The sequence below is a fragment of the Emydura macquarii genome, unplaced genomic scaffold (genome assembly GCF_026122565.2).
Source record: "Emydura macquarii macquarii isolate MOO-44397 ecotype Brisbane River unplaced genomic scaffold, CSIRO-AGI_Emac_v2 contig_3692, whole genome shotgun sequence".
NCBI classification, from domain to species: domain Eukaryota; kingdom Metazoa; phylum Chordata; order Testudines; family Chelidae; genus Emydura; species Emydura macquarii.
The window spans coordinates 9,466,246-9,479,467 of NW_027133829.1; the positions used below are offsets into that span (position 1 = coordinate 9,466,246).

Sequence of the window (13,222 nt, forward strand, 5' to 3'; positions counted from 1 at the left end):
CCACAGAGTTTTCCACAAACCTAAAGTGTGTAAGCTCTCTGGGGTTGGGGTTGGGGCTGGATTTGTTTTGTTTTTAATTCACTAGTTTGTACAGTGCCTACCACAACGGAGCTCTGATTCCTGATTAGCCCCCAGAGACTCCAACGTAATCATGATAACACTGTGAAGGCAAGGGCTGGGCTTTGTAGGTCATATTAAAAACTCTTGTTTTTAAATGGCAAATGCTGCTTGTGTCTTATGTGCTCACTAGAGGGCATTGACTAATGTATAACTTTGAAATACAGCTAACAGGTTTTTTCAGACCCTAAATAACTAAGACTTTACATTAATCAGTAACCAGCCATTCTGTTAAAAAGGTGAAGGTGTGAAGCAATGTGGCGGTTAACACTTTAAGTAACATCAAATTATTAGCAATCCCTTAGCTAAAAGCCCTTCTAAAACAGTAACAATCACTGTGTTTCTTGTTTCTTTGAAACTGGGGTTGTTCCTATGACTGTGCTCTGGGATGGAATCTGCTTATGTTAACAGGAGTAATACTGGGGTAGTCGAATCCAGGCTTAGGCCCTGTCTACACTATAACTTTCTGAGCAGCATGAGTGACATGGGTCAAACTAGACACGTTGTGTGTCCACAAGTCAGTAGCCACAGTAGCTATGTGGTCTACATCAATGTATTCTTATAATCAGGTTGTAACAAGTCTTTTGCTGTATTGATATAAACTCACAACTATACACGTGTAGCAGAGCTGGCCAATCCTCCTCCTTGCACAAGAAGGCACCCCCGAGTGCATTGTCCCCCCATGTGAATGCTCCTGTTGCTCTGTGTGCACATCCCAGGGCACGTGCTCCTCTGATGAGGTAGCAGGGGATAGCTACCCAGATTTTCTCAAAATGCACTGATACAAACAAGGGTGCATGATAGGTGCAGACACGTTGTGGGGGCTGGGCAAGAAGACGCTATTCTGAGGACTCAACTCCACCACTGTTTAGTGTAGCTGGGTTAGATGAACGTTACAACCTGTTTACAACACATTGGGGCTATGTCTACACTGCAGTGCAGGATCGATTTTACGGGTTCGACTGAGCGGCAGTGAAGACTCGCTCAATCGAACCCGGAAGTCGGCTCTGTAAATCCACGCCGGCGATTAGTGTAGCGCTACGTTGACGGGAGGGCATTTCCCGTTGGCGCAGTGCAGTGGAGACACCGTGATGAGTAGATGTTAGGAAGTCGACGGGAGATATGCAAGTTACTGTACGTAGCTTGCTTATCTCCTGTCGATTGCCACCGAAATCCACAGCCTGGGTAGACCAGGCCTGGGTCTCTATACTAGGAATTCCATATGCATTATTACAATGGTGCAGCTGCACTATTACCAACGGCAAAAGTGCTAGCGTATGCATTCCAATACCTGAGGTTTGTTAACAACAACACTTGCACTGCTAGCAGAAATAGCGCAATGGCAATGTCGCAGAAAGGATAGCATTCCTAGGGTAAAGGACATCTTCATTATTTGTGGTTTAGCCAGTTCTAGAGACCAGTTGCTTAGAAGGATGTCCAATCAGATCTTTAGTGTACGATCCATGAGAAGAAAGAATCTAGTTGCTACAGCACAGGATTAGGCATTAGAACACTTGCATTCTACTCCCAGCTCTGCCAAGAACTGTGTCTTCCCTGCAAAAAAAAGCATTTTTTTTACATCAACTTTGTTATCTTAGTTTAAAAACCTAGTGGGCACACAGGTAGCTTTTACCTAGAGGTAGCTAATAGAGGCAAAAAAACTACCTCTGTCATCTCCGCTAGGATTTTACCTCAACATAGATAACAATGTACAAAACAAAACCTCACTTTTTTTTGCAGTGAAAACAAAGCCTTGGATTTTTCTTTTTTTAAATTCTGTCTTGGTTTTCCCATCTGTGAAATGGAGATATTTCCCTAGATTGCAATAATTAATAGAGTGGTGTTTGTAAAGTGCTTTGAGATGCTCAGATGGAAGGCGCTATAGAAAGGCCAAGAAATAGATCTGACTTTCAGATTATAGAGTGTGTAATAGGACACAGAACTCTGCAAGAGACATTAACATTCTTTCAGCAGAAATGGAAATCCTTGTTCTGGCCCTTAGAAAGGGTGACGGTCCAGATGAGGGGTGATGGAACTGCTGGGGTGTTATTAATGAGAAGCTCATGGTGTAGCTTTCCCTGCCATGCATAGCTTGTAGTTTCAAATTTTAAAGGAGAGTTTAGAAACACTTTGTTTTCTAGCACTAACATCTCCAATTTTATTATTGTTGGTTATCCATAACCTTTCACTTCCCCACCCCATCACCAAATAAATCAGGAGCAAAGGCTGGTGTAATTTTTATTGTTATGACTAAGATCAAGTTGACTACCACATATATTGTTGCAAACTTTGTCTATTCCAGATTTAATACTTCATCCAACCCACATAAATAATTCTTGTTTCTCTCTGTCCAGAAAAAACAAGTCAGCAAAAGCCAGGGCTGCAGCATTTGGAAAGTCAGTACATTTAAATGTACGCAGTACACCGGAAACGCCCCAGTTTGAAGACTGCACATCTAGCATTTTATGAAACTGGAGGGGAGTTGGAGGAGATTAAAGCACATTTCGAAGTGATTGAAGACTTGTGGGAGGTGTAAGTGTGGGCAGTTGTCAGATTAATTCTTTAGATGATTAAATTCTTTGTGTTTCTTTAAAGCTGTTTGTAGTTGGGTTTGATGTCTCCTCATTCCGCGCGAGTGTGTTGCAGCAGTTACCAAGGTGACTTTCGCTGACTTTTATCTATTTTTTTTTTCCAGCTTCAGTTTCTACCAATAGCCTGAATCTGTGGGGGTTTTTTTTGGGTTCTTTTTAAATCTTGTGAATGAAGATTAACAGCAATAGGTAGCCAAAGCCACATCAGATTTCTAAAGCTGGGCTCCTGTAGCACAGGGTGGCCAAACACAGACTGCAGCTTCCTCTAGCTTTAAGTAGGGAGAAGAGACCTAGGAGAGACTACAGGTTCCAACATGCGATACTCCATCCTGAGTGGCCACACGCTGGACATGTAGCCTCCCTAGGTCCTTCCTCTCTGCATATTAAAAGATGAGGGTGACTGCACTCTGCTTCCTTCATTTTATGCCAATTAGCAGCAGCCCTTGGGCTCTCGGAAAATTGCCAGTACAATCATTGGTTGCACAAGTTTGGACGTACCTGCCTTATGAGACAAGTCATGTTTATAGCAATCTCTTCACAAACTGTCCTGATGACAGTTATTTTATAGGTTTCAAGACTAACCGGCTTGGTTGGGGTAAGGACAAAACTCTGTAGTTTAAACCAGCTCTGAGACTAGTACAATGGGGCCCGGAGGACATCACCTGAATGCAGTGCAAAGCAGCAACAACCCACCCCCACTGCCAAATCCATTTTGAAAGTTGTGAGATAATTTTGCTAATACGTTGAGGGATACTGATTCTCCTGTCGCTAAAACTAGACTGGAAGCAGGAGATTAGAGTTGTATTTATTCCTGGTTCTGCCACTGACTCCCTAAAACAGTGATCTTCACTATTTTTCAAGCAGGAGCCACTCTGGCAAAAAACCTTCAATGTGAGAGCCACATCAACTACTAAATTAACACGTTGGTTGCTATGGTAGTATTACAGTTATCATAAAACGGATGTACTTATTGGTGCACATCGTACCATGTGGTCAATGTGACATGTAAAGAAGGCAGACTTTGATAGGTTCAGCACATATGCTAATGTTAAAAATAAAATAAACTGGAATATAAACAATTAGTCAGGGAGCTGCACTTGGGTCAACGGGAGCCGCCACTGGCTCCTGGGCCTTGCAATGAAGAACACTGCCCAAAGAGATCTTGAGCACATCACACAACTTCTTTATGCTTCCCATCTGTAAAACTGAGCCAGTTCTTCCTTCCCACACAGGAGTGTCCTAAGGATTAACCCATTCATGCCTATCAAGCACTTTTTAGTTCTCAGACGGCGTGAGCTGTAGAAGTACAAGCTATTATATCAGTGACTGCAATATACTGCAACAGGCATACTGCTACACGATGTTGCTCACTAGTCACTCAATCTTCAGGCCCATGCCTGATGATACCCCTGAAATGTATTAACATCCCAAAATGTACCTGCTTCTGCTCTGTGCTACATTTGTTACTCTGGCAAGACTCCTGCTGAAATTGATGGGAGTTGGCTTAAGTAAGAATAGTAGATTGAGAAAAAAAGCTGAGTGATCATGGGGGACTTCAATTTGAGTGACATGCTCGAGGACTCACGCTGCTAGTAGTAAAACATCCTTGGAGTTGCTAAATATTAGAGATGATCATTTCTTAACTCAAAACGTGTTGCAGCCAACCTGGGGGAATCCTGTATTGGACCTCATCTTGACAGCCAAAGAGGAACCGATCACAGCACTAACAATTAATGGTAGCTTAAGTACAAGCAATTATGACGATCACATTTATAATGTGCAAACAGAACAGAGTTCAGACCAGTAATATATATACTTGGGGCTGTAAAAAATTCACAAAGCTGAAAACAATTATGAGCCAAATCAGCTGGAAGAACAATTTAATCAGAAAATTGTGAATGATAATTGGGAATCATTTAAGAACACGTTACTAAAAGCCCAAAACAAGAAAAAAGGCCATAGTAGTAATAAAAAAAGTGCAGGTTACTTGCTGTAACTGGAGGTTCTTCAAGCTGTATGGTCCTGATCTATATTCCACACATGGGTATGCATGCACACCAGGCACCAAAGTCCAGAAATTCTTCATGGAAGTGTCTGTTGACCTGTACATGCATAGTAGCTCTCTTCATACCCTCGATTGGGAGCACAAGCAGCAGTGAGCGTCGAAACCTCTCCAGATCCTTCTCTTACCACAAATCCAACAGGATCTGAAGCAGAGGGGATAGAGGGCAGGTAGTGGAATACAGATAGGGACCACACATCTCAAAGAACCTCCAGTTATGCCAAATAACCACCACTTCTTTGAGTGCTGGTCCCTAGATGTATACCACACATGGGTGATTGGCAAGCAGTGTTTAGACTGGACAAGGGTATAAGAAAGCTGGCAGTAAAGATGTCTGCAATATTGCCATTCCTACCGCTGCATCCACAGCCAATGCATGAACTGAGAATTACTTAATGTAATGATTAGTAAGTGAATTACAAACTGTTTTTCAAAGTCAAAGATAGACGAACAGAGTACTTTTCCTGCTGCAGTAAGTATTGCTGCTCTAATTCTTGATGCTATTTGAGGTCTATGGATGAAGAGAGCTAAACACAATACTAACGAGTAGTATGGTCAGTCAATATTGCATTTTGCCAAAGTCAGTCAGTCTCTGTAACAGGAGGCCTCACTCACTTGCTTAAATCTTTGTTGAGAAACGGGGTCAGATCACTGGAGATTTGGGTGAAAGGTATCACAGCACTGGCACAGTGAATAGTAGTGATTAGTCATTTTAACCTAGTTTGCATAGTACCTCACTTCACTAGCTGTAGATTTATATTCTGTCCTTTGGTTGACTTCAACAGTTTTACTGACACCATGTTTACAAAAATGATTGCCCTCTGCAATGGGATGTTCACCCCCACATTACCACTAGAGGAGTCAATATACGCAAGAGAAGCCAATTAGCCATAGGCTGCCCCTGGAGTGGAGTTAGGACACAATGAGGCTTAATTGGTGAGGACACTCACCTGGGCAGAAACAGGTGAGGGCTTCTATCAAGCCAGGGAGTCGGTGACAGAGGAGAAGGGCTGCAGTGAAGGAGCCTGAGTCGCACTCCCTGATACACAGAGGAGAATAGGAAGCAGTCCACGGAAGGAGCAGAAGGGCTGGGAAAACAGACCTGAACCACTGGTTCAAGTGTCCCTGGATTGGAACCCGGAGCAGAGGGAGGGCTCAGTTTCCCCTACAAGTCACTGTAGGAGTGGCTCAATCAGCATAGTGAATTGTGAGACTGCCTGAGACTGTGGGGAGAGTGACTCCAGTGACACCTTGGAAGGGGAGGATGATTGTGATTTGGCTGGAGAGCTAAGCCATGAAGGAGGGGCGCTGCAGCTCCTGATTGGCAAGAGCGGGGCTGCAGAGCAGAGCAACGGAGACAATAGGCTGAGTGACTGCTGGACAGTGCATAGACAGTGGTGAGCTAATTCCCCAGATGTGCCACAAGAAGGCGCTGCCAAGTGGTGAGAAGCACAACCCCGTTACACCCTCACAGAGGGAGTGTGATCTAGAGGATTCAGGAAGGAGGCTAGGAATTAACAACTCACAGGTTCCAATTTTGGCTCTTCTTAGAGCTTGTGACCTTGGGCAAGTTAGTTATCTTCTACTTCCTCATCTGTAAAGTGGAGATAATACTTACCTATCTCACAGTGATGTTGTGCGGATTAATTGCCAGGGCTATTAAGGTCCCTGTCCCAGGATCTATGATGTTAAGAAGTTAGATAGAGAACAAAGCAGGACTGTACAAGTGCCACTGATCTTTGACATCAAGAGCCAGAGCGCTCCCCTCAGCCCATTAGGATGTGAATAGCCATAGTGTGCAGTCTGAACATTGGGACTCTCACGGGCAGCCACACTGTACCAACAGAGGTTAGCAGTATCTGGCTCCTACATAGATTCCTTTCATCTTAGATTGTGAGCTTCATTGGGAAGGGACCATGCCTTCTTGTCTGTCTGGAAAGCAGCTATCATATTTGGGGTCCTAACAAACAAACAATGCACACCTATTAGTAAGTATATTGATGCATGTAAGTTCCATTTTCCCCAAGCAGTGATGCAGAGTATTACGTTATCTATGGTCCAAAGGACAAATCGTTTCCAAAGATTACTAGACATGTTTTCATTTAGTTTCTATGAACTGATTCATAGGTGCTTATGAACTGAACTAATAGTCATTTTGAGAAACAATAGCTGTTTTGAAAACAGCTGTCCAATACACATTCAAACATCAGGAGTGCTTTCATTCATATCTTTAGAAGAGAAACTACACTGTTACTGTAATTACAAAAGAGAACTCCAGACTTGTGATTGATGCTGTCCTGAAGAGGTTAGACAGAAACCAACTTTTTCCTGAAGAAACTTTTCTTAGGACTTTGGGACAAACTGAACTGGTTCTAAAAGCAGTGGGATTACTCACATACTAATAGTTAAGCACATACCGTGCTGGATTGAGGCCGAAGTGCAGAGCAATCTGTAGGATTAAACCCACTCAGCAACCAAAAAATGTGTGGCTTAGAATACATATGAATGATACCAGGCTAGCAAATTACATCAAGGATCCACACAGTTTTATGCATAGAACTATTAGAAAGCTAGAAAGTTTTGCTGACTTCAATATTGGTGGATTATTGTAAGGAGGAGTAGGAAGGGAAAACAGTGGTCAGTAACTGCAAGTCTTTGGAAAAAACTACATACTTTCTACTGCATAAAGCTATTTGAGTTTGCACATGTCAGATTTTAATATTCTACTGTCAACTGGGTGCAAATTTTATGATCTGAAATTCTGTGGACTTCAGCACGCAAAGTGGATGCAACACACTTTGCTCTTCCTGAGAGAATACTTTTGTCATTCTCCTGAAGATCCCCAAGAGCATCAGACTTATTCACATGGCTTTCAAAAAAGCCACAATTTTATATTTTACAGTCTGTAAACACAGTGCAATACATGATCACACACTAGTCCCATCAGTGTAGTATCTGAGGAGTCTCACAGTATTTAATATATCTATCCCCACAATACCCTTGTGATGGAGGGCAGTGCTACAATCCCATTTTACAGATGGGAAACTGAGGCACAGAGAGGCTAAGGGTATGTCTACACAACAACAACAAAAAAAGCACCGCAGCAGGCCCATGCCAGTTGACTCGGGCTGCAGGGTTGTTGCATTGCTGTGTAGAGATCTGGGCTCAGGCTGGAGCCTGGGCTCTAGGACCCTGTGGGGTGGGAGGACCAGAGCACCCAGACCACAGCAATGAAACAGCCCCACAGCCTGAGCTCCACAAGCCCGAGTCATCTAGCACTGGCCAGCCGGAGGTGTCTAGTTGCTGTACAGACATACCCTAAGTGACCTGCCTACCGTAACACAGGAAGTCTGCAGAGAACTGAACCTAGGTCTCAAGTCCTAGACTAGTACCCTACAAAACGAACCATCCTCCACCCTGGTCTACACTTGGAGATTCGGCAGCAGTCGACAGGAGTTATGCAAGCTACGCGGAGTAGCTTGCGTAACTCCCGTCAACTGCTGTGCTTCCCTTCTGCGCGCTGTCTTCACTGCACTGCAGCGCTACGCCATTTGAGGGGTTGGTTTACAAGTATCGACTTCCTGATCGATTGAGCGGGTCTACACTGACCACTCAATTGATCCAGAAAGATCGCTCTGATGGTGGCAAAGATAGACATATCCTCCCTTTCAGAATATCGAGTGCTTCCATAGCATCCTAGGTCTAAGCCAGCAGTAACCACCAGCTGAACTGAACGCTAGTCCTAGGATATAACCATACCTGAACCATACAGCCTGCCTTTCAGTCTTGCTCTTTATCACACATAAGATACTTGCATTAAGACTGGGTATTTGATCTGGTCTACAGATGCAAAAATATGGAACCACCACCAGTTATAGCAGTTTTAGTATCAATGGTGCTGATGCTCTAACCACCACGTGGTCTAACCCTGCTCAGAGTCCAGGGATAATCTATGGTGGTCTCTGACAGCAGAAAGTTGTCTAATAAGGTTGATTTCTTCAGCCTTGTATATACTGGGAAAATGTGTTAACTAGTACACTTTAAGTAGCACAATGGTAAACACGACTGCCAAGTGTCTTAAATATGATTTGTGTACCAACGTACTAGTTAAAACGTGCTCGTTAACATGTTTTCCCAACATAAGGCATTTTCTCAGAATAGACAAGGCCTAGAAAGATAGCACTGTACTTTCTTCCATGAATGTAGTTATTTTGGGAAAAAGCAGCAGCAGCATGAAGTGAAAAGCTCCTCTTTATAAACCAATCTCTACGGATGCAGCAAGAACGGAAGACATGAGCGGCGCATATGGCTGTTTTATGCGGGGGAGACCTCCTTTAGCACTTAGGGTACTAGCTATCACCAAAGTGACTCCAGGGAAGACGCACAGCATTCTAGAAGCTGTCTTCCCCTAATCAGATTCACTATTATGGAGAAACAGGGTAGCTATCTGCTTGCAGAGTGGTAACTATAGACTGCAAAACAACTTATTGATCTTCTAGCAAGCAAATACTAGGAAGCAGTCATTCCCTATCCTTTTAGCTTCAGGGAACTACTGATAAGATAAGGAAATGAGATATGTTCATTACAATGGGCACTGTCAAGGTCAGGCGGTTCATATTTGATTCACCTTCCTTCTTGCCTTGAACTGTTAAAAAACATGTAAATATTTATGCATGCGTTCCACCCCTCACCCTTGCAAAAGTTCCCCTCCAATGCTCTGTCTTCAGTAGAGCCCTGTTTATCTGATGCCTGAATGCTTGTCTTGTCTGAATTATAGCTGCCGTATAACATTACTGCTTGTATATCAGACACTGACAATGACCCCAAATGTTTTGATGTCCCTGAAACGTTGTGAACACAGGGGTTATACTGCTATTTAATTCCATACCAGTAGCACAGTACTCATGAGCAATCCTATAACAGATCAGCACACTTGCATAACGAGAGAAGATTTTTGGTAAATTTCAACCTTCCAAGGAGCAGATGTGAGCCAAAAAAAATCTCAGCACACAAGTAGTAAAAAAAAAAAAATTTTTCCCCCTCTTCATGGAGCAAGATGTTACTCAACATAAGTAAGGATATCAGAATGTGGCCTCATATGATTATTATACTGAATCTAAGAATGATTTTGAAAATGATGAAACATTTCATGTATCTTTTTAAAAAACAGCCAAGCCACATCTATTGCATGTTACTTAATAATTATATAACATCATGAATTGGCACAGAATTTCAAAGCGCTGACTTGGCACAGCGCTTCACAGAGACACTGTGACCCACAAAAGATTACAGTCTAAATCAGGCAAACAGAGAAAAGAGGAAGAAACAGGAAAAGGACGAGAGGGTTACACAAGGTATTAAGAACGGTATTACACTGGCTATGATGCTTCAGTTAAGAATGTAATAGCACAGCAATGGCAGCAGATAATGGGATGTGAAGGGGAAAGGAGCCATTTGAAGGAGAATTTCTGACATTTATGGAAAAAAGATTTCATGCTGATCTCTACACTTTGGACAAAAGCTGAAGTGGGAGAAGGAAACAAAAGGTAGCAAAGAGATGAGAACAAAGCGTGAGCAAAGATACATTTAGATGAAAATCCACTCCCACTATTTATTGTTTTTACTGCCTGCTTTAGAAATCCACCCCAGCCCAGCCACCCTCTCCCTCCTCAGAGAAAACATGCACTGAGTGCAGAAAGTGAGACCCTCCAGATACCACCATTCCAAGTAGGTAAACTGTGGTGCTAATGGCTTGACAGCATTGCTAAACTGTCTTCCTCCATTGCTCTCTCAGGGCAAACAGTACCAATAATAACTGAAAATGGTGTCTGAGGTTCAGTGGGCGGGGAAGCCCTCAAAAGGTGAAAATGCACATGCTGCAGATGTTTGAGCATGTAGACCATTTGCCATGCACTCACCAAGTCAGAAGTTACAGAGGAAAAAGATCTACAGTGTCATCTAGTCCAGTTAACTCACTGAATGATACTGCAGCTTTGTTCCCTACAATATATTCTCCAGTGCCTTTTCCAGTCCTGCTTCAAACAACTCAAGTAAAGGGGTTTCTTTTGGGACACTACCTTCCAGTCTAAGATCTTCCTTTAATTACTATGCCTGAACAATTCGTCTCTCTCTGCATTTCTAGGCTGCAAGTACTCACTATTCCCTTTCCTCTGTTCCCCATGTAATGATCCTACTGAGCTGTAATCTTATTTTCACTCTGAACACTTGTACTCTTCCCTTTCTCCACATCTGAAGAGTGCAGGATCATACTTACGGGGCTCGGTCATAGTTCAACCCATTCTGTCTTTGTGCATTTATTGGAGGTAGAACAGGTTTGCTGTTAATCTCAAGCCCTCTCCGCAAAGTCTCCCTGATTTGCTCTGTATCTGCAAATAAAGTTTGTTTGAATATGATTTAATATATAGAAACATCACAGAACACCTGCTAAAGAGAACCTGATGGAGTCAGCTTCTTTTATATCCATTTCTATAACAGGTATTCAACTGAGCTCACCCCCTTTGGGTGGGTGCAAAAAAGGGTGCTCTCCATGACACCTCATGGGGTTACGAAGTTATTTCACTGCTCAGTCTCTTTCAATTCTCCCATTTTGGTGCCCCCTAGGTATACCCAGCAAGGAAGGATGGACCCTCTGATAATAAGTCACCCAGAGGGGGCGTTGTTGAGCAATTAGGAATTTCATCCACCTCTTTTCGTAGCAAAAGAGGGGGCTGCTTCTATAGTTCTCCAAGCAGAGACAGTTACTCATTCTGTGCAGTAACTGAGATTTTTCAAGATGTGTCCCGCTGGGGGTGCTCCACTGTAGGTGCAGCAGCGCCCCCTGCGCCTGGGATTGGAAATCTTCACCAGCTGTGCCCATCAGTCCACACAGTGCGCCTCCCCACTCTCACGCTGTGTGCGGGACGTACACATGGTGCTGTGCAGTCCGACCACTATGTGTCAGCTCTGAAGCAGAGGGGAAGGGGGCGGGTAGTGGAGCACCAACGGGAAGACACATGTTGAAGAACCACAGCTGCCGCACAGGGTGAGTAACCTTCTCTTCTTCGAGTGATGTCCCTATGGGTGCTCCATTGTAGGGGACTATAAAGCAGTGTCCCTATTTGGATGTTGGGGCTTTGGAGCGGCATTTACTGCAGATGATAGGACGGTATGTCCTAGAGAGTATCTGCTGCGTCGTCACACGCGATAACGTAGTGAAAGGCAGAAGGGTCCGCTGGTGCTCATGTGGTTGCTTTGCAGATGTCATCAATGGTGACATTATTGAGAAAAGCAACTGAGGTGGAAAGTGAGTGTGCAGAGTGTGCTCTAATTCCAGTAGGAGGTTGCCAATTGTGTGTATTGGTAGGACAGGGGTATACACTGTGAGATCCACTTGAAAAGGTGCTGTTTAGAGATGGCTGGGCTTTTGGATCTTTCTGTCATTGAAAGAAATAGACGTGATAATTTTCTAAAAGGATTAGTTATGTTCAGGAAGACAGCTAACGCTCGCCTGACATCGAGGGTGTGTAGTGTTGCCTCCTGCTGGCTACGGTGAGGCTTCGGAAAGAAGCAAGGAAGGTGGACAGGCTGATTAAGGTGGAAAGATGATGGTACCTTGGGTAAAAATTTGGGATGTGGACATAACATGACTTTGTCTATATGAAAAAGTGTGTACAGGGGATTTGCCATAAGGGCACCAATTTCGCCGACCCATTGGGCAGAGGTGATAGTGATGAGAAACACCATTTCATCGATAAGCGAATATACAAACACGTTGCCATTGGTTCGAACGGAGGTTATTAATGATCTGGATGATGGGATGGATTGCACCCTCAGCAAGTTTGGATGACACTAAACTGGGGGGGAACGGTAGATATACTGGAGTGTAGGGACAGGAGACAGAGTAACCGATACAAATTGGAGGATAAGCCCAAAAGAAATCTGATGAGGTTCAACAAGGACAAGTGCAGAGTCCTGCACTTAGGATGGAAGATCCCATGCACTGCTACAGACTGGAGACCAATGGGTTAAGCAACAGTTCTGCACAAAAGGACCTGGGGGTTACAGTGGAAACAAGATGGATATGAGTCAGCAGTGTGCCCTGGTTGCCAAGAAGGCTAACGGCATATTGGGCTACATTAGTAGGGGCACTGCCAGCAGACTGAGGGAAGTGATTATTCCCCTCTATTCGGCATTGGTGAGGCTACATTTGGAGTATTGTGTCCAGTTTTGAGTCCCCAGCTACAGAAAGGATGTGGACAAATTGGAGAGAGTCCAGCGGAGGGCAATGGAAATGATTAGGGGGCTGGAGCACAAGACTTATGAGGAGAGGCTGAGGGAACTAGGTTTATTTAGTCTGCAGAAAAGAAGAGTGAGGAGGGATTTGATAGCGGCCTTTTAACTACCTGAACGGGGGTTCCAGGGAGGATGGAGCTAGGCTGTTCTCGGTGGTGAC

The 13,222-nt window shown here is 43.8% G+C and overlaps 1 protein-coding gene across 5 annotated transcripts in view; it reads right to left on the bottom strand.

Moving 5' to 3' along the window:
- Positions 1-13,222, bottom strand: part of SUFU (SUFU negative regulator of hedgehog signaling) — a 111,233-nt gene that overhangs the window by 26,843 nt on the left and 71,168 nt on the right. For all 5 annotated transcript variants that reach the window (XM_067537199.1, XM_067537198.1, XM_067537196.1 and 2 more), the window contains exon 8: positions 11,045-11,156. In XM_067537199.1, coding sequence (XP_067393300.1) covers positions 11,045-11,156 — 112 coding nt within the window. The remainder of the gene's footprint in view (positions 1-11,044; positions 11,157-13,222) is intronic.